The 27,896-nt window shown below is 47.8% G+C and overlaps 1 protein-coding gene across 2 annotated transcripts in view; it reads left to right on the top strand.

Annotated features, from left to right (window-relative positions):
* Nucleotides 1-27,896, top strand: part of PRR14 (proline rich 14) — a 738,062-nt gene that overhangs the window by 233,444 nt on the left and 476,722 nt on the right. For both annotated transcript variants that reach the window (XM_069651623.1, XM_069651624.1), the window contains exon 4: nt 25,889-25,929. In XM_069651623.1, the coding sequence (XP_069507724.1) occupies nt 25,889-25,929 (41 nt within the window). The remainder of the gene's footprint in view (nt 1-25,888; nt 25,930-27,896) is intronic.

Raw genomic sequence — 27,896 nt, forward strand, 5'->3', positions numbered from 1 at the left:
TGGAGTCCAGCAAAGAAGCCACATAAGCAACTCAGCCCCAACCACGCTGAGAGAAGGAGAGCGTGTCTCAAAACAGCCACTGAACCCAGCAGAGAAGCCACATAAGCGACTCTGCCACAGCCGAGGCGTGAGAATGAGGGTGTCTCGACAGTGCGACACAGACCTAAGAAGTTACATACGCGATTTCACACCGACTGAGCTGCAAGAACAATATGGCCGAGCGCAGCGGAAGTGTCACTTGAGTGACTCCGCACTGACAGATTGTCCAGGAAGGTAGTCGACCCCCAGGAGACGGACACAGGGACTGTCCGAAGAAACATCCCCCACCGATTGGTGACCGGCAAGACTAAACCGCCTTCCTGAGGGAACACTGCTTGAGACTCTAGTTTACAGTCGCTGTAGTGCAGAGGGAAGAGGGAGAAGATCCACAGTGGGGATGAAGGAAAGAAATTAACTGAAAAAGCCATAGACTGGTGAGAGTGTTAAACACCCCAGAGTTGGAAATGAGAGCAAGCACAGCCTCTGAGTGGGAAGGAAGAAAGGCTGAAAGAATCCCAAAGTGGGAAGAGACTGATGTCTGGGCTGGAACACTCAAAAGCATTGCAGCACACCAATAACTATTGATCTTCAACTTTGGGCAAAAGCCTATACTAAAAATAGACACAGTCAGGGTTCAAAGCCAGCAACCATCCCTTCCAGATTAATAGTTCTACAAAGTAATTCTATGTGTTTTATTTTGGAAGATGGGAACAGTGGTTGGGTGACAGTAGGATTCTGGACAGAGGACTGTCAGTTTACAGACATACTGATGAGCACCCTTTGCATTTTCTTTTAGAATAGGGCTGGAGCTTGCAGATTGAGGGAAAGAGTATGTGAACTTAATACAAAATAAAACTCTTAAAACAAAGTTTTTAGTGTCAGAGTCCAAATTCTGACTTAACCACAGAACCTATTAGGAATGGAAACTAGTAGGAACCATGTCGCAAGCAGTAAAGTCGAGTATAAGTAACTTGATTCGGTCTGAGTATTATTGTGGCTTTAAAGATTCATGTGATCTAAGGTACTGTCGCTGATGTAACATCTACCCCGCATCCCCCATTATTGTAAAATCTCACCCCAAAGTTCTGGGATAAAAAGCAGGCAGTGTTTGAATTTATTTTTTATTCAGATGAAAAAGTCAAAGGTAGTCCCCGAATTCTGTGCTGGGAAAATCACCAGTCTAATTCATACATATAGATCACTTGTCTACAGCCTAAATCTTGCCGCAAAATTCTCACTAATTTTCTTAACTCGCAATCATTCACATGAATCAAAAAGATATACACATATATATCTAAACCTCTAATCCTAAAATGCAACGTTTAAGCAGTGCAATGTCCTCTTTGCTTGCCGCTTATCGGTTAATATAAAGTTAAACAATTTCATTACTTGTAGACGACATAAATCACCTTAATTTGATTGACATCAATTTATAAATCTTTATTTTCGCCACTATCAGTAACCAGTATTGGTATCATGTTTTACAGAATTTTTTATTTTTACGTTTTTCCCATTGGCAATTCGTTCCCGTGTACAATGTGATGCGGTTGGTTTATACTGTTAAGAATTCAAATGAAAAGGTAGGTTGCATCAAAATCTTCAGGCTTTTTTTTAGGGAAGCTGTGCTATCACCTTAGAATAAAGAATATTTACTTATGCTATGCATTTACTCTAAATTATGATTTTATAAAATGTCTATACACCGCCCCAATTCCCTTGGATGAGTTGGGTGTATATATTTCGGGGCCCTCTTACTTCAGTGTGATTTGACTGTAAATTTGAAAAATAATGCAATATTCTCTGTGGGATGGAAGCAGTTCTGCTAAGCTCCCTTCCATCCCAATATTCTTTTTGAATGACTAGGTCTTCACAGGTCTTTGTTTAGTTCTCAGTTAGGCTATGGAGAGTTGGCAACCAGTCCTCCCGACCCCAGTTATTGACTACGGTTGTGAAAAAACACAGGGTTCAATTTACTTTGCTTTGGTTGTAAGAGACTGTGTGTGGGTCCTGTGCAGAAATGCTTTTGGGTTCCAGTTTAAATTAATATTCCTTTGGCTTTGGATATGCTCAGAAATCAGTAAACATTCTACACTAACATGTTGCTGGGCGCAGGGAAATGCAATTTTGTTCTAACCAAAGTTGGATCTCACTTGGGTTTCAGTATAATTAAAATGCAATTTTTATTTCCTCCTACAATGCTAAACCATTCTGTTTGGGATAGGTTTCTCTGAATTACTTTACCTCAATCAAGTTACTTGGCATAGAAATGATTCTAGCAGGCATAACTAATTGCACTGTGGCTTTTTATACTCCCTTCTGGATAATTATTGTAAGTCGTAGAGCCAGTATGGACCCTCGTAGCCTCAAGCTAATCTCCCCAGTTATCTAGGTCCCTCTGCTCTCCACCATATCCGCCTCTGAGGATTCAATCTGCTTCTGGTGAAAGTTGTTCAGGCTGTCTCTTATGCGAGGCCTGTGGTCTCTCTCTTCCCTCAAGATGTCATCCAACTTCAGTGATGATTCACTTGGACAGAGATTTCCCTTTCTGCAGCATCCTGCATCCTAGAGCACTCTCCCTCACTTCATTTGGGTTTCTGCTTATATAAGCTCTCATTTTTTCACACACAATTTCTCAATTTCTGATTGGTACAACCTTCCCATTGGCTGGTGTTAAATATTGACACACTGCGATTAACCCCCCTTTTTTTAAATACGTCTGAAATATTCTGAATGTCACAGGGGTGTTCCTGGACATTTTTTCCATTAATGAAATATGCATTTTTAGATTACCATGATCTAGTCCAATTCATACATATGCAACATTCATTTTTGAGAAATGTATTAAATTATAAAATGCTATTAATATTTGATCTTGTTTAGTCTCCTGTCATGCGGTCGACTCTCGTGATATCGGAGGACTTATTTGTTTAGTTCCAAGTTATTTTGTGGGAGAGTTGCATTGAAAGTCAATGTTGAAACTTTTAAGTGCATTGATTTTTCTTTCTCAAACTCTGGCTGGGAATATTACCATAGCAATAAAGGCCCACCATTGGAGCAGGTCATCTTTAGACCAATGCCCATACTGTAAATATGCAAGAGAAACAGAAGTGCATTTTATCTGGATGTGTCCGCTATACACACAAAGCTGTATTTTGGACCAATGTTTAAAACAAGAAATTTACACAACCGCTGAAGCCAGGATTCTGCGCAAAAGAACAAACACTGTCACCATCGTTTTTACCGCTGTCCTATTTGTACAAAGCTTGGCTGAGAAGGAAGGTTATTTTGAAATTAGGTGATCTGCGGATTTATGGGGTCCCACAAATAAATTGATATTTGAATACTGATGTATTTAGGTGTAATCCTATTTCTGTAATTTGGTTTTAGCACGGGCAATAATGATCGTAACAGGTAAAGCTTTACTGATGATGCAAAATTATCTTTTTTTCTTTTTAATTACTGACTGGCATGGTTAACACATTTATTAGCTGTTACCAGCACACAGTGCCTGCCTCTCCCAGAAGTCAACGCTCAACCCATCGCATCCGCCGTAATTCCAACTATAAGCTGCGGAACTGTTCATAACGTGCACGCTGACTTTCTACATGTTGCTCTGTTAGCCTCATTATCTCCCACTCTAGGGATTCACAAGTATACTGATCCTGCCTACTGTAATACACAAATATGGTACACACTATACTCTGCCCCCAATTGCTAATATTGACCATGATAAATCCTAGTCTGTAGTGTAGCTAATGCACATAGCCAAACCTAATGCAAATATAGATTGTTGCATTTGCCTATTGCAGATTCTAGTATTTAGTGCATCTATTGCATATTAATTATCTCCTAGTATTGCATAGTAGACTGTCACAAGGTGCCACACTACCTTATCCCAGATCATACAGAGCCATGCTAGGCTGTTTAATCATTGCCATGTTCCCATTCTGCATTTTTCAAAACTATGTACTCTGTACAGGTAGTCATTTCATTAGCTATGGAAATGGCCTTACCAGACCGGCCTGTTACCGGCATCAATCAGTTCCCTGGCCCACACCGTTCCTACCCTCTTTGTCACCATTTCCGCCCATCCCAGTTTATGCCCACATAACCAATGCCAATAGCTGTACTCCCTGCTGGTAGACTACCTTCACCATTCACATAACTGCTCACTCTCGGATCCAAAATTCTACAAAGGAGGATCGCACCCATCCTATCCTGGGTAATACTGGACTCTACCGCCTGAGCTTACGTAACACAACTCGCACTCTCTGCCACACCTTAGCCCCCAAGACACTTAAACAGCCAAAGTCTAAAGTTCACCTGCACATTAACAAGTCTGTCTCTTACTGCTCTGACCACCAAACAACTGCCCATTGCCCCCTACTCACAAACACCCATGGCTGCAACCGCATCGGGTCAGGAGCTACTAACCAACTGTAAAGGTGCCCTCATCAGTGCCCGATCTCTAGGAGCCCACGCCATCGAGGTGCATGATCTAATCATTGAACAACTGGACCTCCTCCTAGTCACAGAATCTTGGCTTCACCAAGCATCTGGACCTCTGCTAGCGCTCGCCATCCCACCTGACTACTCCATCCTCAGGACCAATGAATCCCACTCTCAAGGAGGCGGTGTAGCTATCATAGCCAAGACCAACCTACAATTAAGATCCTGTCCCATCGAAGACATTGCAGGTTATGAACTGCTACTAGTAAAATTCACTGCCAATGAGAAAAACATTATCCACCTCCTAGTAATCTACAGATCACCTAATACTAAGTCATCCAGAAATGGATATACCAAGACTTCAAAGCAGAAGCCCTACACTCCGCACTTAAGGACATGAATTTCACACAATTGGTAAACGCCCCACCCACATTAAGGGGAGAATTCTAGATTGGATTCTCTCACTTAACACCACGTTAGTTATTGAGTCTATCTCACCCCTAAGCTGGATGGACCACCGTAGTATAATATTCGAAGGGATTGTGTCCTCCGACGTATTCCTTATCTTAAATATCTCTTTCCAGCTTTTCTGGCCTCGGAAACATTTTTTCTCTAGAGGGCGCTGCGCGTCGACGTCCGCCGAGTCGATGTCCCTCGACAGCCGCCCTATCGACGTCATCCTGCCTATAAAGGCCGCGCGCAGTGTCCGTTGTTCAGTTCCGTTTTTCCGCGCTTACTCAGTGCCTCGGAATATCATTGCTCAGTTTTCGTAGAGAATTAATCCAATTTCCTCGAGATATTCGATCCATACTCGATGGCTTCCTCGTCGGAACCGACGACCCCTCGGTCCGGCTTTAAAAAATGCCGACACTGTGGGAAAAAGATGTCGCTGACTGACCCTCAGAGTTTGTTTGTGGTGTTTGGGAGCTGAACACCATTGTTCGGAATGCGAACACCATTGTTCGGTATGTCCATGACAGCTAAGGCCCTGAAGGAGCGTAGGGGGAAGCTGGAAAAATGTAAGACTTCAAAAGCTTCTTCTTCCTCGACGAAGTCGAGACATTAGTCTCCTCGTCACCATTCGCGCTCCAGGTCTCGAAGCGGGTCCCATCACTCCTCGAGATCGAAGCACTTGAAGAGGAGACGTCGAAGATCCCCTTCTTCATCCTCCTCTTCCTCTGTTTCTCCTAAGAGAATCCCTTGCCCCACGAAACATAGTTCCCGGGCTGAATGGGAGGAATTCCGCAAAAATATGATGAACGTCTTCGAGAAAGCGGCCTCGACCCCCTCGAAGACTGCCGAGAGCGATGCTCTGGTCGAAAGACCCGAAGATCTAAAACGCTGCGAGTCGCAGTACCCGGCGAAGGAAGCTTCTCGAGCGTGTCACGAACCCTCGAGTAAAGCTATGACCTCGAACCCTTCTTCGAAGGTTCCGTCGACGAAGGTTCCGTCGACGCCGTTGTCGAAGGGACCTTCGACACACGGGTCTGTCGACTCGATGCCATCTTCGACACCGGCATCGACGCCAAGGAAAGTCACGGTTGCGGCGCACCCACTGGCTATCCCCAGGTCTTCGATGACGATGGCGTTGAGATTGTCGACTTCCTCGAGCAGAATCCCTATTCTATCGAGGACCTCGAGGCCTCTGCCTTTGTTTTCGACGCCATGTTCGAAGTCTTCGGCGTCTACGACATTGACGTTTTCGAGGCCGATTACAACCAGTTTGGCACCCTCTGCCTTGGAGATGGGTTTCACACCCTTTGTGAGTTCAGACCAATTGCGAACTATGTCCTCAATTATGGAAGAGGGAGAACTATCTGACCAAGAAGAGACATTTGAGTTGCAGGGATCTGCAACCCCAGTTCAAGAGGAGTTATCCTCAGAGGAACGCAGGTTAAAGGAACTCCATGATTCCTTACATGAGGCAAGTGGGTTAGACACTTCCCCTGAGGTGGAGTTCGCTAGGCTAGACCCGGGGGAGCATGCTGAAACCCCCTATAGAGCCTTAATGGCCAGGATCACAGAATTTATGGGGTGGTCAACACCTTCACAGGCTTTCCAACAAGATGACCTCACGGATATTCTTGATAAAGGTCCACAGGAGGATCCTGTAGTGCCTTTTCATAAAGCTCTTCAAAGGAAAATCATGACGAACTGGGAAACCCCAGATGTCGTCCCGGCAGTAAATAAAAAACTGTGTACTAAATACAGGGTATCTTCTTCAGACCCAGAGTTTTTGTCCAAACACCCATCCCCAGAAAGTCTGGTGGTACAGGCAGCATCTTCTGACATATAAAGACTGCTTACCCTACCGTCCCACAGGACAGGGACAGTAAAAAATATGATGCTATGGCAAAGAAAGTTTTTTCGGCATGTAGCATGAGGTTAAAATCTATTAATGCTACTTGCACCCTTGCTAGATTCAGCCATACACTTTGGGAGTGCGCTTCTACAGCTGCTGACCGCATCCCAGAGGGAGAAGAAAGGGAGGCGTTCCTAAATATCATACAGGACGGTAAAGACGCTATGTGCGAATCCCTCCAGACGGGCATTGATTCGGCTGACAGTATCAGCAGAGCAATGGGGCAAGTACAACAACCAGGAGATTCGCTTGGTTGAGAAAGTCTGGTTTTACCCCAGATGTGCAAGCCAGGCTCCTGAACATGCCATTCGATAGCTCTTCTTTGTTTGGGAAAAAGGCGGATGACAGTTTAGAAAAACTGCAAACATCAAAGGCAGCAGCAAAATCCCTAGGTGCTGCAATCCGTCACACCTTTTCGTCCCACAGGATCCTCTGCGAGAGGCAAGTCCTTTCGCTTCTACTGCGCATTCGGAAGAGGTAGAGGACGACAGGCTCAAAGGGGACAAAGAAGAACTACCCGAGGTGGACGGGGTAGATATTCAAAAGCCGCAGCAACAGCAGGTGCCTCTTTACCATCAGCATCTGCATCAGCCGTCCCAAAACCACTGAGGACTTCCCTCACAGGACACCTGTAGGAGGCAGGTTGACTCAACATCTGGCGGAATGGCAGGCTATCACGTCAGATGCTTGGGAATTGGAAACAGTTGCCCAAGGTTACTGCCTGCCTCTCCTACGCATACCTCAGTCATCCACCGGGGATCAGCTCTCAAAAAGCTCCAGATCCGCTCCTCTTGCAGGAAATTTTAGACCTGCTAGAGAAAGGTGCCATAGAACCGGTACCTGTAGCGGAGAGGAACAAGGGCTGGTACTCCCCTTACTTTCTCATTCCAAAGAAAGACAGAGGACTGAGACCCATCTTGGACCTGTGAGAATTGAACAAATTCCTCAGGAAAGACAAATTCACGATGGTAACTCTTTCTCAGATCCTTCAGGCCCTCCAGCTCCAGGACTGGTTGATATCTCTGGACCTTCAGGACGCTTATTTCCATGTGCCTATCCATCTCAAACACAGGAAATACCTGAGGTTCGCAATTGGCAACTCTCATTATCAATTTCGAGTGCTGCCATTTGGGCTGACCTCAGCCCCGAGGGTCTTCACCAAGTTAATGTCGGTAGTGGCTGCAAGTCTAAGGAGGGAAGGGATTCACGTCCACCCCTACCTGGACGATTGGTTGATCAGGGCTGTATCTTCGGAACAAGCTCAGATCCACCTAAATCACGTTTGCCACTCCCTTCACAGACTGGGCTTCTCCCTCAATTTAAAGAAGTCACAAATGATACCATCGCAGAGACTCCAGTTCATCGGAGCGATCCTGGACACTTCCCTGGGAAAAGCCTCGCCACCAGAGGTGAGGGCTCAAGATATTCTACAGATGGTTACCAAGTTCCAAAATGCCCAACGTTTCCCAGCCTTCAACTTTTTGAGGTTGCTAGGCCTCATGACATCATGCATTTTCCTAGTGTCAGAGGCTCGCCTGAGAATGAGATCCCTCCAGTGGGCACTGAGAACTCAGTGGTCACAATTCTCAGGAAGAATGACCTATCTTCTTCAGGTTCCCGACAGGGTGGCTCGAGACCTTCAGTGGTGGGCCTGTCAGGAGAACATTCTGAAAGGAGAACAGTTTTGGCAACCCTGGCCGGAGATAACAGTAGTCACGGATGCCTCACTCACGGGGTGGGGAGCCCACGCCAACGACTTGACCATCAGCGGTCGTTGGTCTCCATCGGAGTCCAGACTACATATCAACCTATTGGAGCTGAGGGCCATCAGACTTGCGCTGAAGGCGTTCCTGCCATCTGTACAAGGAAAGAATGTCCTGATAATGACGGACAACACAGTGGCCATGCATTACCTCAACAAAAGAGGAGGCGTAGGATCACTACTTCTTTGGGCAATCCAAGAAGGAATCTCTCTATCGGCAGTTCACCTAGCCGGAGAGAAGAACTTGACAGGGGACGCTCTGAGCAGGCAGAGCACAGTCTCCCACGAGTGGGAACTAGCTCAGGAAGTCCTTCAAGAGATCTTTGCCATTTGGGGACCCCTCGGGTGGATCTGTTCGCCACCAGTGTCAACAGGAAGTGCGATCTGTTCTGTTCAAGGGAATTTCCCCCGAGAGGAGCTCTGGGAGACGCGTTCATAGTGGACTGGGAATTTCCACTTCTGTACGCGTTCCCACCGGTCCCTGTCATTCCTCAAATGATCAGGAGGTTGAGAAGATTCTGGAAAACCATGATCCTAATTGCCCCGGATTGGGCCAGGAGAACGTGGTACCCGGACCTTCTAGACTTGTCCATCTGCCCTCCAATTCGACTTCCACTCAGAGAGAACCTACTCTCACAGAAGGGAGGTCAGGTTCTCCATCCAGACATCAAAACCCTCAACCTTCACGCTTGGCTTCTGAAAGGTTGAGATACAAGGATTGGGACCTCCCTGATGATGTTATGGAGGTGTTGCTTTCGGCAAGGAGGCCAGCAACAAAGTCTTTATACCGCTGCCGTTGGAACAGATTTTGCAGCTGGTGTAGAGAAAAGAATATCGACCCCTTTTCATGTGGTACACCAATGGTTTTGTCCTTCCTACTCTATTTAGCGAATTCAGGCCTTTAAGTTGGCACCATTAAGGGCTATCTCGCAGCGCTATCCATCTTTAAGCGCACTGCGGAAGAACCATCCTATTTCAAGTTACCCTTGGTAATACAGTTTCTAAAGGGGTTAACTAACGTTTATCCCCCAAGACCATTCCAGGTTCCCCTATGGGATTTAAACTTAGTCCTAACTTTCCTGATGGGCACACCTTTCGAACCACTCCATTCTTGTTCGTTAAGATTTCTTACACTTAAGACTGTTTTATTAGTAGCACTTACATCTGCTAGAAGGGTGAGCGAGTTACAAGCGCTTTCTTGTAAACCCCCTCATACAATCTTTGACAAAGTTGTTCTACAGGTGAAGACTAATTTCCTCTCAAAGGTGGTTTCTGAATTCCATATCACTCAGAAGATTACCCTTCCATCTTTCTATCCTCCTCCTCATCCGGGGAAAGAGGAAGAGAGGTTACACAGGCTGGACCCTAGAAGGGCTTTAAGTTTTTACATCAGTAGACTGGCTAGGATAAGACGAGCAGACCAGCTGTTTGTAGGCTACGCAGGTCACAAGCTGGGGTTACCGATAACTAAGCAGACCATTTCCAGATGGATCATTCTAGCTATTTTGGAATGTTATAAACTGGCAGGAAAAGAGCCCCCTCAAAATCTTAGGGCTCATTCGAGCAGAGGTATCGCAGCTTCATCGGCCCTCAAAAGAGGAGTGCCGGTTAGAGACATATGTGCGGCTGCCACATGGTTGTCCGTCCATACCTTTACACGGTTTTACAACTTGGATTCCTCCTCCAGTCAAGAGACTAGGTTTGGAAGGGCAGTATTGCACTCTATTCATCAATAAAAGGAAGCATGAAGTCCGTACTCCCACCTCCAATAACAGAATACTGCCATGGGAGCCTATCTAAGATAAGGAATACGTCGGAGGACACAATCCCTTCGAAGGACAAGTTACTTCTTACCTTGTAACGTTCTTTCGATGGGATGTTCCTCCGACGTATTCCATATCGACCCTCTCATCCATCCCCGCAGTACTACTTCCCTTGTTGTTGCAGCTTACGTTCCTTAAGGGTGATTAGTCTAGTCCAGAAAGAATCATTGTGGGCTACAAAACGGAACTGAGCAACGGACGCTGTGCGCGGCCTTTATAGGCAGGATGACGTTGACGTCGATACGGCGGCTGTCGAGGGACATCGACTCGGCGGACGTCGACGCGCAGCGCCCTCTAGAGAAAAAAATTTCCGAGGCCAGCTAAGCTGGAAAGAGATATCTAAGATAAGGAATATGTCGGAGGAACATCCCATCGAAAGAACGTTACAAGGTAAGAAGTAACTTGTTCTTCACTCTCATGTGTAATGAATCTTGCCTCCCTAACAACAAAGCTACGGTCACTTATGAAGCCAGAAACATCTGCAAGCTCTCAGCTGAGAATTTTGCCCCTATACTTAGCAAAGCGCTAGAATCAAACTTGGTCACCAGTGACAACCCATGCATCCTTGCAGTCTCCTACCACAAATGCCTCACCGCCACTATCAATGCGGTAGCACCATTAACCACAAAAACGCGACGCGCTGACAAAAGATCCTGTTTTTTGTTCAACGAAGAGTTAGCATTGCTAAGAAGAACTAAACAGGTTTTCGAACGCACCCATGAAAAACATCCCACTACTGAGTCTGCTAATGCCTTTCAGACCGCTAATAAAATGTACAAAGCCGCAATTAACACCCAGAAAGCTACCGCCTACAATACTCGCATTAGCAACGCATCATCGGACTCTAAAAAACTCTCCTCTATCCTGAGAGAGTTGGAAAACCCCATCCCAGTCACAGCCTCTGCTAATTGCAGCAAAGAATGGTGCACCACCATTCAAGATGCTCTAGCAGCTAAGATTGCTCCATTACAAAATAAAATAACAACCAAAAAACAAATTCGAGCTGAGAAAAACGTCTCGACCAACAACTCCCCCCACTAAAACCAATGACAATACCAAATTATTATTTCACTTCACCCCAATCACCCAAGAACTAGTGCTTGATACTATGTTCAAGCTAAAAGCCTCTAATTGTAAAGGAGACAATGTCCCAGTGCAAGTAGTGAAATCATGTGCACCCAACCTCAACCCTATTTTAACAAATGTTATCAATGCCTCCTTCAACACCAACATAGTCCCAGTCAGCATCAAAGAAGCCTGAGTCACCCTGTTTAAAAAAAAAAAAAAAAAAACGCTGGACCCAAGTGTGCCCACGAACTACCGACCAATAACCACGGTTCTTGCTCAAAATCATAGACAAAATAGTCTACACACAAGTACAAGCTCAACTGGAACAAAACCAGCTCCTTGGAACTAGACAATCTCGCTTTAGGCCCAACCACAATACGGAAACAGCACTCCTTGATCTGCAAATCCAGATGGATACTATCAGGCATTCAGGAAAACTCTGCATCCTTCTGCTGTTAGAATTGTCTGCAGCGTTCGACCTCATGGATCACTATAAACTGTGCACTACTCTAGCCAACGACTTCAACTTCTCCAAAGTTGCCAACACGTGGATGAAATCCTTCCTAGCCGAGCGTACATTTGGAGTTTCCATAGGGAAAGAAGCTGCTGATCCCATCCCAGTCCCCATTGGGGTACCCCAAGGTTCGTGTATCTCGCCAACCATCTATAAGGCCTACACAAAGCTTCTTTTCTCGGCATTAGATGACATGGGTGTCATCTACACCAACTTTGCAGATTACACCCAGATCCTCATACCCATTTCAGGAAATTCTGCCCAGGATACAGTGACCATCAACAAAATGTATGCCATAATTCAGAATTGGATGGCCTTGAATAGCCTCTGCCTTAACGATGAGAAGACAGAGATGCTCATTGTGGGATCCCGAACCAAAATAGGTGCCCTCCACCAGAACTACTCTATCAACATTGTTGGCACTTTGATACCAGTACTCGAGCAAGTAAAAACCCTACGAGTTTACCTAGACGCCAACCTCACAAGGGCCAAACATGTAAGTGCTCTATCCTCCACTTCCTACACCTCGAAATTAATTGCCTTAAGCTGCCAATTTCTAACACCCACCAACTGCATCACCTTGGCCAGGGCCTTGATTTTATCAAAGCTAGAATTTTGTAATGTGCTACTACTAGGGACTTCCAACACCAACCTCAATAAACTGCAACTAATGCAAAATAAAGCATTACGGGCTGCATTAGGAATACAAAAATCTGACCATATCACTAAAATTAGGAGGAACTCCCATTGGTTGCCCATCAAAGCCAGAATTATCTTTAAAACCCTATGCATCACTTACAAATGCCTTTACAAAAAAGCACCCATCTATCTGAACAACGCCATAGCTAAGAAAGAATCCACCAGATCACTGAGATCCAACGACAATCGGCTCATGGCAATACCCGAGTACAAAAACAGTAGAGCTGGGGGCAGCAGCTTCCAATTTTTGGCCCCTAAACATTGGAACTCCCTCCCTCTCAGTATCAAAAAAGAGGAATCTTCCCATGGCTTTAAAAATTCGCTAAAAAAAACTGGTTATTCAACCAACTTTAGTAACTGCTCAGACCCAGAACATGTAAATAATGATGCTTGCACTGTTTGCTCCTTTGTTTGTAATTTCTCATTGTAAAGTCTTTGCAAGTCAGACATTTGAAGAATGTGTGGGAGGATTTCCCCAATCATGAGACTGTTGCAAAATGAAAACTTAATAATTCATAAAGAAATCCTAGACTCCTTTTTTCCGTGTAGATGCCAACGCATGAGTCTCTTACAACAAGAGGATCTCGAGGGCATGGCCCTCGAGATAAGCCAATAGCCTCCTAGCCTTAGCCAGGTTGTTATGCCCTCGCAAGTTCCAGTAAATGAATGTCCATGCCTCAGCCGTTCACTCTCATTCCCATTAGGTATAACCATCTGTAAAGACTGGAGGTGGGCATCTGTATTTCTGTCCTCTATATGGTTGGGACAAAGGCACGTGGCAAGCAAGGGCGTGGTGTTGGCGCCGCAGGAGGGTTTCTTCTCTGCGCATTTGCTGAACATTGCAGGCTGAACCCTCCCTCCTTCGCCTCTGTGGCTCTTCCTGGTCACACTGCCACTTTATGTGGTTACCAAATCTGAAGATAGCTTCCAGAGGAGGGGCTTAGGGAAAGGACTGTCATTGGCTGGGGCAGTATGACCGAGAGTTCAGTGATTGGTTTAGAGGAGAAATACAGTTTGTAAGTGAAAGTGAAACAGTTTTTTCTTTTACAGCGGATTCCTGGCCTGACAGGGAATATTCATGAGCATGTGAATCCATGCCAGATCCATGCTGGAGAACAATAGTTACAGGTAAGTAACTTGTTCCTTATGAAAATAGAGTGAAGATCGTGAGAGGGGGAGAGAAGGTGAGCGAGTGAGTTCATGGTAAGAAGGGGTGGGGGGAGTGTGTCGGTAGTGGAAGTAGTGGTCAGAGTGGGATGAAGGTAATTGCAGGAGAGAGGGTGGTAAGATTTAGGGCGTAGATGTGTGTATATATGGATTGTGGAGGTGAGAGGTGAGGCAGTGAGAATTGTAGAGTAGGGTGACCAGGGCACTATACCACTGGGAAGATCTAAAGATTACTGTACCACTGAGCAGAGAAGGAGGTGTAAGAGTAGAAGAGTGAGGTGGTGAGAGGACGGGAGGAAGGGGAGAGATGTGGTAAGATGAGTGAGAGGAGAGAAAGAGTTTAGGGAGAGAATGAAAAGCCCAGGGTGTCTGCTAATGGAACCGACTTGACAGCATCATTGGATCAGTAGTGAAGAGTTGGATATCCGGAGGGAGGCCCTCCCTGCTAGCCAGAGAAGATATTAGACAGTAGGGGTTGCCAACTCTAGTTGCCGTAGTTTTAGGGAATTGGTCAATCCTGGGCTAGGGTGGCGGGTGCCCAGGGGTTGGAGCCCCCACTTAAAGATTCAAATAAAAAACCCTTGATCTGTCTTTAAGACTGTGTTCTTGAAGCCATCTGTGCACATGGTGTTATCATTGGATCAACCAGGCCAGATACACATGCCAGCCACTGTTCAGGAAGATGCGAAAGGTGGTACACATCAGAGACAGCAACATTGCCAACATGGGCCCCACCCACAGCAGTGGACAATGACTTTTTTTTGGATGGAGAAGATGGTGGTCCTGTGAAGGAGAAAGGTGCTAGTTAAGACTGGATACCGTGCTGAGGTCCCAGACTAAATTTATGGGAGACTCGCCCCCAAAATCCGAGCAGGCCCACGGCACTATGTGTACGTGGGAGCAGGAGTCCTAGAGAGGAGGATTACTAAGTATAGATTAAGGGTGGTCTCCAACTTGGGGAACACCTACCCGATCAGACTTGGCCAAATCATTGCCTAGCTAGTATGCAAGAGGATCCTGGTCAAGAAAGGATCTGGTGTACATATCATGGCCTGAAGCCAGGTTTAGAGTGGAGGGTGCCAGGCCACAGATGGACCAAGAACCGCTGTGGGTGTCTAGACCTCTGCAGCAGTGGAATTGGCAGGAGGCCAATGAAGCGACCTCCAGGGGAAATCTGTTTGAATAGCATTCAAGGCAGAAAACAGAACTGGGGAGGACCAGCCCTTCACCGAGAGCAGTTCACTCTGTTCCTGAGCAGGTAATCCGTAGAGGAGGGAATCAATTCATACCACTTTGGGACCCCCTACCCAAAGGCTATGAATGAGTTGATCCCTCCAAAAACAGTACAGTCCCATTGCTGAGAAGGTGGGGGGAATGAGACAAGACTTTGCTTCCCTACATGAAGACAGAATTTTACCACTGATATTGACTGAGGCCCAATGCATGTACTGCTTATTGGAGCTGGCTAGGAATGTGCTGATGCCCAAGGAGGGAAGTCAGTAACTACTCCCTGAGAGACCAAGTCACAAGGTGCAAAAACCTAGGTGAACGGGAACCTCTGGCCCAAGAAAGAGCAGAGTGTTTCGTGCAACAAAGATCCAAGTCAGTGCAGCCAGTTGCAATAAAGAAAATGGCATTTCCTATCCTAGACAAAGGGGTTGGGTTACGGACAGACCCTCGGCCATAGGAGGGAATTTGGTGCCTCACCTGTGGGAGGTAGGTGGGGGGAGGGGACACCTTACTCATCCTGCCCAGAACTAGACTTCTGGGGGGGCACCAGATGGTTCGGAAGATCTTTCAAATTGGCTTCCAAAGAGGAGGCCAAAGACTCCCCATGTTCGACAGTGTGCCACCGTGGGAGAGACATACTCAAGATTCCGCCTTACGATGGCCATCCAGGGTGTAGTGCTGACAGCAAGCAGCACATGACACAGGAAGCAAGAAGATGGCCACCTGGGTAGAACTAATATCCCATGATGAATTCAGCCCAGGGCCCATGTCCCAAGTCTTCTGTGGCTATGTGTATGCAAATCTATATCCTTATGTGAAAGTGATCATACATGTGTTGGAACATTATCTTTCAGTCCCCATCCTAGTAATGCCAGGGCTGCCTGAAGAGGTGCTCAGAAGGACCGAGCTTCCATTATTTCATCCATGTCTGTAGATCCTTCAGAACCAACAGGGAAAAGTTTGCAACACTACCTACTCTGTCACCTAGAGAACTAGAGGACAAGGAGAGTGGCTCAGAAAAAGGGGTGGAGGTATGTGACTGGGTTAGGAGTCTGGCCCTGTCAGTGTGGGACCTGGGACACTTCCCCAACTTGGGACAGGTTTGGCTACCTAGACCAGGGACTCTGTCAAACAATTCCACGCAGTGCTGTTTCTGGCCAGTATTCTCTTTTCTTTTGCAGAACTGCAACTCTCAGAATGCATCTGGGAGCATCCAATAAAACCAGATGAAAGGGGTCCAGAAAGGAATTTACTGGTGATTTTCTTGCCAAACAGAAATGCAACCCCTAATACCTGGTCCTAACCTACACACCCCTGGTGATTGTTGCAGCAACAGAACACCAACTGCGGGTGAGGAGAGAGCAGGCGAACTGGAGACATCCATCCCAACCCAAATTTGAAACCAGACTCACCAGGACTGGTAGGAAATAACACTAAAAACATGCAGCCCCAGCACCTGGCCCCTAGCCTACCATCGGAGATTGTAAACCAAACTGTGGTGGTAAAGGGGTACTGGCTTAAAATAATTTTTAAAGCTTTTAATCTATATAGCCCAGCCCTAGGGAAAAGACTGGCACAGATTAGCCCCAAGTCAGGTGAGCAATTCAGCTAATGTGTTTAGGTGAGTGGGACCAGAACCAGCGGGAAAACTTAGTTAAGGAGAGTGAATGGGAGACAGCGTGTGTGTTGCATGGGTGAGATCTGGAATTCTAGAGTTGGACCGAGAGACCAGGAGGAGAAGGGATAGAGGAACGGAATGCTGAAGAGTTACTGGCAGAGTGGAGTTGAACATTTGTGAGAGAGTGGTACCAGTTGTGTGTAGTGAACTGTGACAGGGCTAGAAAGGTGAGTGTAAAATGATTTAATATGGGGTAGGGGTGGGGGGACAAAGACTAGAGGGAATAAGTGGGAGTGTGTGTGTGTGTGTGTGTGTGTGTGTGTGTGTGTGTATATAGTAAGACTGGGTGTAGAGCATGCAAGGCGGTAATGGAAGTAGTGGTGAGGGTGTAGTGAAGTAGGACAGGGTTGAAGGTAGTTGCAGGAGATATGCAGAGAGGAGTTGGGGGGCAGAGGTGTAGATGGGGGTGGGGGGTGAGGGAGAATTGTGTATAGTGTGTGAGGTTTGTAGCAAAGGATACATTTCCCTGGGAGTCTGAGCAGGGCACCATATCCCTGAGCAGCGAAGGTGTCGAGAATAGTGGAGTGAAGGAGAGAGGAGCGCATAAGTGAGAGAACAAATGGACCCAGGGTGTCTGCTACTGGAACCAACTTGATAACATCATTGGGAATCTGTAGGGAAGGGAGCTATGGATCCCCTGGGATGTATTAGAGGGAGCTAGATGGATAATGATTCTGCCTTTAGGGCCTCACTTCTAGCCAAAGATGATATTAGCCAATAGGGGTTAAAGAGCTCTAATTGCCATCATCTTGTGTGTGTGGGTGGGCTATTAGAGAAGCCTGGGCTACAGTGGAAGGAGCCCATGACCGGGTTTGAATTTGAGATTTAATGAGCAGGAATAAAAATCAGGTCCTGGGTGTCGGCATCACCCTGTAGGCAGGAGCTACCGTAGGGGAAAGGGGAGCGAACACAGATTCTCCTTTAACCTTTTGTTCATTTTGTATGAACAATTGTGTTTAAATGTGTGTAGTAGTTTTGTTCTAATTGTACTTTTGCGTCCTGTCCCGTTTCCTACATACTGTATGGACGGAAACTTTTTCACCAGAAAGAAACCACCTTCCCCTTTAAATGTAGAGGCGCGCAGGGGTGCGGCCCAGACTCCACCGCCACGCCTCAGTCCCCTTTTCTGCGTCGACGGGAACAGGCCGAACTCACCAGCGCGCCTGGGTTTGGCTTCGGCTATGTAATTCCACGTGCAGATACTTCTTTTCTTTGTCTTTCTTATCATTCAGGTACTCGGTCCTCAGCCGTCCCGCTCCTCCCCGGCGCGTGTCCGCCTCTACAGGGTTCAGCAGGTGTCCATCATGCAACGGGCTCTTCCCAACTTCAGACCCCCATGCCCTCTGCCTACTTTGCCTTGGCCCAGACAATGGTTGGCAATCCTGTTTGGCTGTCCTCGAAGGCGCTGAAGAGCAGACTAGCCAGGTGGACCGAGCTCTTCCAGAGGTCGCTTCTAGAGGATCTGAAGAACTTTGTGAGACATCGAACCAGGCCCAAGGTAGGGTCGATATTTTCCATCACACCCCGCAAGGGAGACATCTTCCCAGGGACTCTCCCGCGTGGGAGGGACCGGTCAGGTCCTTCTACCAGCACGTGCACCGAGGCGGCTTCAGCTACCGGCCTTCGGGTCGAGGGATCCTTGGATCCTTCTGGTCGCAGTGTTGAGGGACCAGAAGGTTCTTTTACCGGGTCTCCACCCGAGGTGCTCCGCCCTTTTACTGGCACCATGGCTGAGGGTCTACGCCCTAATACCGGCAATACGTCCGAGGGGGGGGGCTAAATGCAGCTCTACCGACCCCCGGGTCGAGGGTATCACCCCTACCGGGCCTAGGCCCGAGCAGCAGGGTAGGCCTCGTGAACCACACGCAAAAATGTCTCGGAGGAGGCCGCGCCCAGCGGGCTGAGCAACATGTTGTAGGCACGTGGCAGGCAGCTCGACAATATGGTTGCCGCGCCAGAAAGTGACACCCATCCGCCATTCCAGGAATTCGACAAAGAACGAGTGTCAAGGTGGGACTGGCCTCAACCAGGTACGTGGACTAGTCTACCCCTCATTTGCGCAGTGCAGCTTTCCTTTCCGTCCATATGGACAGGGTACACAGCGGCTCCAGCAGCTCCCTGCTACACCGTCGGCACCCCCTGCCACCTCTTTGGCCAGCGAGGAGGTGCTCTTCGAGAAGTTCCTCGGCCTCATGAAGTCACCTCAGATGGGGGATATCAAAGATGCCATCATGGAAGTCCTTCCCGCAAGTCCTTCTGTGGCATCACTATGCTCCAATCAACAGCTGTCCTCAGCCTCTTCGTCTGCGGCGGTGCTAGGCAAGGAGGAGAAGATCTTGGAGGCATATTGCGAGAAACTTTATTCCAACGCCTCTTTAAATCTACGTCAAGCCAACGCTGATGTAATGCTGGCAGCCACCAACCAAAGGTTATGGCGGAAAATTGCGGACTTCCTCCCGGAACTCCCCTCCCAGAGCCAATCATGCTTTAAGGTGGGGCTAGCTGTAGCCAAGCTGGTGGCGCATGACCTCGTGGAATCCACTGTGGCTCATATTGATACCTCAGGCCGTGCCATCTGTATTGTCACGGACATGAGAAGAACAGCCTGGCTCCGGGCAACAACATTTATCCCGGATGTCCAGTCTGCCGTTCGAGGGGTGGGGACCTCTTCCACTCCTCCACAGACGAAGAGCTGGACAAAAAAAAAAACGGCTCACAAACAGCTAAGTCTTTATCCATCCTTACAAAGACCACGCCCAAATTGTACACCCAATCTCAGCAGCGCTCAGAGATGGGTCGTACATATGGAGGGTGCCGCGGCATCCAGGAACGCAGATCCAGGCAGCCAGACCGCTCGCGGTCTCGGAGATGGCGCAAGCAACAAAAAGGGGTCAGGGGGGGGGGGGGAGTAGGGGCTTTTCAGTCCCCCTCTTCAGCGACAGCCTACGAGGGAAAGAAAGCTTGACACGCCCCTTTGGGTCCACGTGTCTCCGGTAGGGGGGGGGGCAGGCTTGCTCTCCATGCACATTTCTGGTGCCAGAATTTCACGGACCCCTGGATCCTATCAGTAGTTTCCACAGGGTACCGCCTTCCTATCCCAGCCACCCCTGCCTCCTCCTCTCCACTCCCACAGGTTGGGACAGCAACTCTTTTGGTGGAGATCCAGTCGCTCGTAGAGAGCCAGGCAGCGGGGGAAGTCCCAGCAAGGTTTTGGCTTTTACTCCAGGATTTTGGCCATTCAGAAGAGGAACCAGGCAGGCCTGAGAGTTGTGCTGCACATTTTCACCCTCAACCTCTCCATACCCCTACAAAAATTTAAGATGGTTACGCCAGCTTTTATAGCAGAGACACTGGACAAGGGAGACTGGATGTGCTCCCTGGATCTGAAGGACGCTTATCTACATGTCCCTATTAGGCAGCCCCATCGTTCTTTCACCCGGTTCAGGGTCATGGGCTACCATTTTCAATACAAGTTCCTTCCTTTCGGCCTCAACTCGGCCCCCACGGTCTTTACCAGACTCATGAATGCTGTGGTGGCCCTCCTCAGAGCGCAGGGCCCCCACACCAACCCATACCTCGACGACAAACGCTTCAGGGTTACTTCTCTGGAAGCGGTTCACCACTCTTCCCATGCCCTTATGAACACACTGCATGATCTGGGTTTCTCGCTCAATCTCAAGAAGTCACAGCTGCAGCCTACACAGACTCTGACATTCTTGGGCCTCATCTGGGACGCATGCTCCAAGAAGGTATTTCCGTTGGATGACAACATCTCGGCCATCAGAAGGGCCACCACCCACTTCCTCAGCATAGAAGTGACTTCGGCATGGTGGTACCAACATATGCTGGGTCTTCTGACAGCAGTCTTATTAGCCGTTCCGCACAGGATACTAAGGATGAGGAGGCTTCAGCTGCACTTCGCAGCTTCATAGAACCAGGCGCGAGGATCTCAATCCGAGATGATCAACGTTCCCCCATCTCTCCGCCCGGACCTGACTTGATAGTCCAGAAACTGCAACCTGCGGACGGGCAAGCCCTTCGGGCCGCCCACTCCGAGGGTCACCATCACCACAAATTCCTCGCTCGAGGGCTGGGGCCACCCTGGACGATCTCTCGGTCCACAGCACCTGGACTCAACAGGAGCAGAAATACCACAATAATTGGCTAGAGCTGAACGCCATCTGGCTGGCGCTCAGGGAATTCCTACCACCTCTCAGGGGCAAGGTTGTCCTCATCCAGACGGAAAAATTGACCTGCATGTACTACGTCAACAAGCAGGAAGGCACCAGATCCCCCTCTGTGCAGACTGGCAGTCAGCATGTGGGAGTGGGCCCTGGAAAACAACTTTTACCTCTGGGCAGTCCACCTCCCGGGGGAATCCAACCTGGAAGCGGACAGGCTCAGCAGGCTGGGAGCAGACAATTATGAGTGGCAGCTAAACAACCTCGTTATTCAGGACATTGTCAACAGGTGGATCGCTTTGCCACCTGGCACAACTTCTTTACCCCTCTCGTACCTCCTCTGACATCTCCTACTCCTTGCACACCTCTGCCCCTCCCTCCTCCCCTCTGCAATATTGTAAATTGTTCTTTATACTGTTTTCAAGTTGTGATTCAATTGTCATCTTATGCTTGCTGTATGTTACGTGTTCTCATGTAAAGCACTTTGGAGTAAAGGACTATATAAATTCAATAAAATACAAATACGAAGAAGTGTCCCCAGTTCGCATCTTGGCAAGGTCAGGGCCGCAGCTCACTGGGTGACGCATTTCACCTCCAGTGGACCGGCATGAAAGCCTATGCCTTTACGCCCACTCCCCTGATCCATAGGGTCATCTGCAAAATCAAGGAGTCTCGCCAGCTCCTCTTCATTCTAATAGCTCCATTGTGTCCGACAGGGCCATGGTTTTCGGAGCTGCTCAGTCTCTCGGAAGTGCCCCCGATTCCTCCCGACGGGCCCAGCACATCTTCTGGCACAGCAGGAGGGCAGTGTCATCCACCCTGTGCTAGGGAAACTAACCCTCACAGCCTGGTAACTGAGCAGGTAACGCTTCGGCACCTTAGCCACTCACAGGCCAATCTGAAGATCATACAGGGCGCCAGGAGCAAAGCTACTTGGGCCCAGTACAAAGGCAAATGGACCAGATTCTGCCACTGGGCAGACTCCAAGGGAATCGACACACGCCACCCCCTACACCCCTATTCCCCGAACCCCCCCCCGGCGTGCACCTTGGTAGACGTACTCCTTTTTTTGGCGCACCTCGCTCATTCAGGCATACAGGTGCACACCTGCCGCACATAACTCGCAGCCATTGGGGCTTACAGGAACTTGGAGGAGGGCATTTTCTCCTCCTCCACCCATATCGTCAAACATCTGACGGGTCTCACAAGGCTCTACCCGCCCTGCAAGAAACTGCACCCTTTGTGGGACCTTATCATAGTCTTGGCCGCACTGACACACAAACCGTTCGAGCCAATGGCGTCTGTAGACATCAGGCTGGTCACCATCAAGACGGCCTTAATAGTCGGCCTTACCTCGGCTTGTAGAGTCGGCGAAATCCAGGCGCTGGTCGCCTCTGAGCCATATACCACCTTTCACAAGGACAAGGTAGTCCTGCGGATACACCCGGCATTTCTGCCCAAGGTTCTATCTGCTCTACACTTGAATGAGGAAATAGTCTTCCTACGTTTTTCCCTGATCCCAAGGACGAAGCACAGAGTGCTGCACTGCCTGGATGTCAGGCGTGCCCTGAAATTCTACTTGGACAGGACCATGGGCTTCCGCAAATCGAACGCCCTGTTTTCGGAGGCTCAAGACCAGGCTATCGTGCCTCTAAGGCTTCCATTTTCCGCTGGATGGTCTCTGCCATCAAAGAAGTGTATGAGGGCCAGCACAAGCCGCTCCCGGCCAACATGCATGCCCATGCAGTCGGGGCCAAGGCAACGGCCATCGCATCCCAGCACCATGTCCCTTGGCAAGTCATAGGCAGGGCTGCCACTTGGGCCGCTCCCTCGGCTTTCTGCAAGCATTACTGTTTGGATGCCAGCTCTAGATCTGATGCAGCTTTCGGACAGGCGGTTCTAAGGAACCTATTTGCTTAAGGAGGGTCTCCTCTCCACCCTGGAGCTACAATCAGTTGTAATCGCCCATACAGTATGGAGGAAAGGGGACTTTACAAGTCTTAAATTGTGAACAGAACCAGTACAAACCATCATATTGTGGAAGTAGTGGTAGGGGTAATTAGATTGCCCCTGGGTCTGTTTTTTGAGGGGGCACTGTGCAGTCCCCCCTCGTCGAGTTTCTGGCTGGTGGCAGTGGTTACCACGCGAAATATTCCACCGGAATATTTCCTATGGGAATTTCCCATTCATTTTAAACGCACCACTTTTTTGGTGCAATGTTAAAGATACCGCCGGGTTATTTATTTAATATTTATTCCCCGGTTGGGTCTTTTTGCCAGGACTCTGTTTTAAAATGGCATTTGTGTTCGCCTCTGTAACTCCAACCCAAGTCGAGCCCTTTGTTCCACTTTTTGGCGGGCTTCTCCTCAGAAGCCTCCAAAAGTGGTGCCACTCTGTCTGCAGGATATGTGGGAGGGGGGTTTAGGCACCCTGGACTGAGTTGCCTCGGCAACTCAAGTCGCACTCTTGTGTGATTGACCCAGTGGTGAGCCACCCGGCTCACCACTTAGCATGTTTGAGTGACAGCTAGGACTGATGAATGGGGGTTTTCTGCATAAAAGCAGGGCTTTGGGGACTGGAATTTGAGAAGTTGCCACAGGACCAAAGAATCCGAAGAGGGAGAAGCTGAGCCGACCTACGACGACGACACCACCGGTGGAGCCCTGCTGAACCGTCTCACCACTTCTCAGCGACGGAGAAGATATTCATCCCGGAGAGTCTTCCTCCTCTGAGCTGGTCGGGATAACTAGTTCACCCTCTTTTCACCTTCCTGGATCATCTCGTGGTCGAATTGCCCGTATCAAGCACCCCGGCGGCCGGATAGCCACGCTTCACCACTACCGCGAATAAAAGGGTAGAACCTTTTAACCGGGAAACTCTGCGGCTGGTTTCTTCCCTGGCAGTGCAACAACCTCCAGCTTTCCTCCACGTCGAGATCGCCTCTTCCCCTGGACGAAGCACCGACTTGCACCCACTGCCAGGAACAACTGCCCCGCTGGAGCTTTCTCACCATTTCAGTTACTGAGTCCCGCCTCGTCTCCCTTGCAACAGACTGTTCAAGGTGTCCAGTAAATCCTTGACTTTCTATCCTGGGGTGACTTGGGACCTACTAACTAACTTTTCCTGACTTGAGCCATCCCTTTTTGAACTCTTTGCAACAACTCTTTAAAAGTACTATTCAACTGTGTGATCTTGGACACATTCCGCCATGCTCTCTTCAAGAGTGGGCCTGGCCTATGACTTTCTTGCTCCTAGTGGATTCTGCCTTTCTGACTTGCTCTGGTGCTCCTAAAGTGTTGGTATTGTGTATGTTCCTACTTCTGGCTTTTTCCCTCCCTTTTTAATTAGCTTATTGGCGTCCCATCTTAAGTTAAGCTCTCACCTCTGTCTGAAAATAAGTGGTGTTTTAACTAAGACTTGTTCAATAAGTGATCAGGGTTGTATACATATTAATAGTGACTGTGTTTGAACTTGCTTGCCATATTAGTGTTAGTGCATTTTACAAAGTGTGTTTTTAAATAAATAATTATATACTTTTATACCCAAGCTCTGGTCAGTGTTTGCTTGTGCTACTGTATTTTGGTACCTATCGTGTATACTCTATATATACTGTAACTCTTCTTGAGAGAAGTCTGGCTGCTCAGCCACAGCTACCGGGTAAATCTGGGTGGTACAGACTGCTAAATGGGTTTACTGCCAACACCTGTAGTCTTAAGCCTTTTGCAGTGGTCCCTAAGGGAACTGCACAGGTTTCTGCCTAACATTCACCACGTCTCTTGTCACTGTCGCACATATGCCAGCTCCTTCTGCCCTCCTTGTCAGCTGTCTCCAAACATTCTTTCTCCAGACTCCAGAAGCCCCTTCCTTTTCTAGTGCATGGGCACCACTAGACCTAACGCAACTTTTTCACTATGCAGCTGGTATTGGAATGGCTAATTGGTCTCTCTCTCTCGTCACTGGTACTCATATCCCAGCACCCTCTGCACTCCTTGTCAGCTGTCTCCAAATAATATTAAGAATAGATTGTGTCCTCCCACGAATTACTCATCTTTGAAATGTATCTCTCCAGCTTTACTGCTTCGGAAAATATTTTCTGGCAAGACGGCGCTGTATGCTGTGTCCAGGGGTAAGAACGTTACAAGGGTTAAGCAACTTTTTCTTCTCCAGACTCCAGAAGCCCCTTCCTTTTATAGTGCCTGGTTCCCACTAGACCTAAAAGAGCTCTAATTCTTCCACTATGCAGATGGTATTGGAATGGCTGATTGGTCCCTACCTCTGGTGGGGCATTAAAGTTTTGATGTGTTAATCGATCTCGATGGGCAGCCCTTCCTGCTAGTAACATCAGGCCCCGTCTGCGGGCAAGACTCCATTAGCCTAACGAGCCCTAGCACAGTGTATGTATGGTGACTAATAGCTGTATCTTTTTTTTTATCTTACTTAGCGTCCCACTCGATTCTCCCTGTGGTTCCGCATTGCAAGCAGAGAAAGCTTTTCTCACCATTTGTGTTGTACTTTCTGCTCCCGAGAGAATCACCTGGGGGTATAGGTGTTGCTTGCGTGGCCAGCCCATTATTGTTGCCTTAAAGGTGCAGGAACGTCTAAGGCAGTTATCTCACAAACCTATGACTCTCTTGTTGGATGGTGGGGTTAGCCAGGGGTGTCATTCTGGGCCCATCACATTGCATGTGGTGGCACATTGCCCCCCTTCGTGACTCTAACAAACCCCCAGTAATGTCAGGCCAGGGACTTTGACACACTACTCGCATAACTTCTCTAATCTCTGTGTGATAGTATTTGTGACTTTGTTCTCCAACATAGTGGGCATGCATCTGTTGTGTTATGTACTCCTGCTGTGGGAGTGAGGGAGGTCAACTTTGACCTGTTTGCACACTGACCTAATCTTTATTCTTTGGCAGGATCTGGACTTAAGTGAGAAAAGCTTGCAGCCATCTATCGGGTGAGTGGAGATACCTTGTTGTTTTCTGGCCAGTAATTGGTGGGAACGGTTATTGTTCCAGTGCCCAAAGTGATATTTGAGATTGCCAGTGTATAAAACTAATGTTGGATGTATAGTGGGGAAACTATATGCTTTAAATAATGCATGCAAACACAAAGGATATTGCTGCGCTTTACTTAGACCACAACATGGAAGCAATGGGAGAGAACTTCCCTTGCACATACCTGAGATTACATACCGATTGAAGCCATGTAGGTTGAGATGAGAACTGTAAGCAATTGGCTGTGCAGGGTGAGTAGGAACCTATGTGTAGAAGTGAATGTCAGGAAGGTGGGTAATTGTTGGGGGATAAGGAGAGAGCGCAGAAATCGGAGAAGGAGATTTGATGGCAGTTCGAACTCTATGCCTTATTGTGGGTGGTACTTGGTCTCCTGGGAAGCTGCAGAAATGAAAGTTAATGTTTTTGCAGAAGGAGAGCTGTTTTGGTTGAGCTTGTAAGTTCAGAGGTTAAAATCGGAGCTGTTGTGCGGGAAAAGGTTTGATTGTTACAATTTTAAATGTGAAAGGGGTTAGTCCTCTTTGGCTTATTGAGCCTTAAGACCCATTTAGGTCTGTGAGTGAAGGAGGGCTGTGGCAAGGAAGTGCTTGTCAAGTTACACCAGCGAGTTTTAAACTTGTTCTACTTTCAAATGAGTCGAAGCTTTTGTTGCACTCCAATGTGGTTTTGTGGTATCATGCCGGCGGAGTGTGGAACATTTTTTGTGCCACCTTGCATTTACTGTTTAAGGCTTGTAGTATAAACTACTGTATTCTATTGATGCCTATAGGTATACTGTGGAGCACAAGACGGCTGGTTGTAGGAGGGTCTTTATTTTCAGGAGTAGGAAGTTTGCACATTTTACAGTTTACTTGACATGTCTTTTGAAGCTATGATGGGTGTGGGGGAGTAAGTCTAGAAGTTAAACTTGTGATACTATCGTTTGGTGATTGGGTTTTTAGATGTCCATGCTTTGTGTAAATGCCAAGAGTGGGCATTATGGTGGGATACCCAGCTTGGTCTAAATTATATTTATGAAGACCGCCATATCACCAACAATTAATTTCGTTGTGCTGGAGCCAAAACGCTACATGGAAAAACATTCTAAGGCAGAACCAGATGGAAAATCATGACATATATTTGGGTCCTTGTAAAAACTGTTTTCTCACAGACTGGTTGAGCGGTCATAAATGCGATCCTTCTGGCCTCCCCGCTCCAAATCAACTTCTATTCAACTTTAGGAAGACAGAACCTTTTACAATGTTGGTTAATATTTTCTTTGTTGGAAATAATAAAAATGCAATTTCTATTAACAAGTAAGGGGTCCTGTGTAGCACCATTCTGTCGCTTTTGGTGGCTTCACTGCACATGGCTCTGTAAGATAGTTATTACTAGGACATTGGGCGAGGCAGATGCAAAACCTGTGGTGTTGATGCATGCAGGTCCGAAGTAGCTGCTTCCCATGTGTCACTGTGCCTTCTGTTGGCGTAGAGATGAGATTTGGGAGTATGTTATTCCTAGGGAAGAGTGCTTTGGGTCTGGTTTGCAGCTGATTTTGAGTGCGATAGGAATAAGTTATAGTTTGATTAGTGTTAATGTGCTGGCGATTTGTGTGTGGTGTAAGGAGATCTTAGACGGGCAGTTGGTTATTCGGTGAAAGAGGGGAGGAGTGGGCCTTACCAGGCAGAACAGCCAACTCTGCATACCCAATGCTTCTTGCAAACCGGTCGCGTTTAACTGTCTCACACTGCCACTGTCATTTGGGCATGCTCTCAATTGATCTGTCTTTCTCAAATAGATAATGGCACCTCAACAAAACTGGTCCTGGATGAAACCCGACTGTTGGTTGTGATGGCTACCAGAATGCTTGTCCCCATGAAAACAGTTTAATTATTTTTCCGTTCTGTCAAAGTAGACTGCCTCTTGTTTT

Source organism: Ambystoma mexicanum, chromosome 3p, assembly GCF_040938575.1.
Source record: "Ambystoma mexicanum isolate Mex_15411 chromosome 3p, UKY_AmexF1_1, whole genome shotgun sequence".
In the NCBI taxonomy this organism is placed as follows: domain Eukaryota; kingdom Metazoa; phylum Chordata; class Amphibia; order Caudata; family Ambystomatidae; genus Ambystoma; species Ambystoma mexicanum.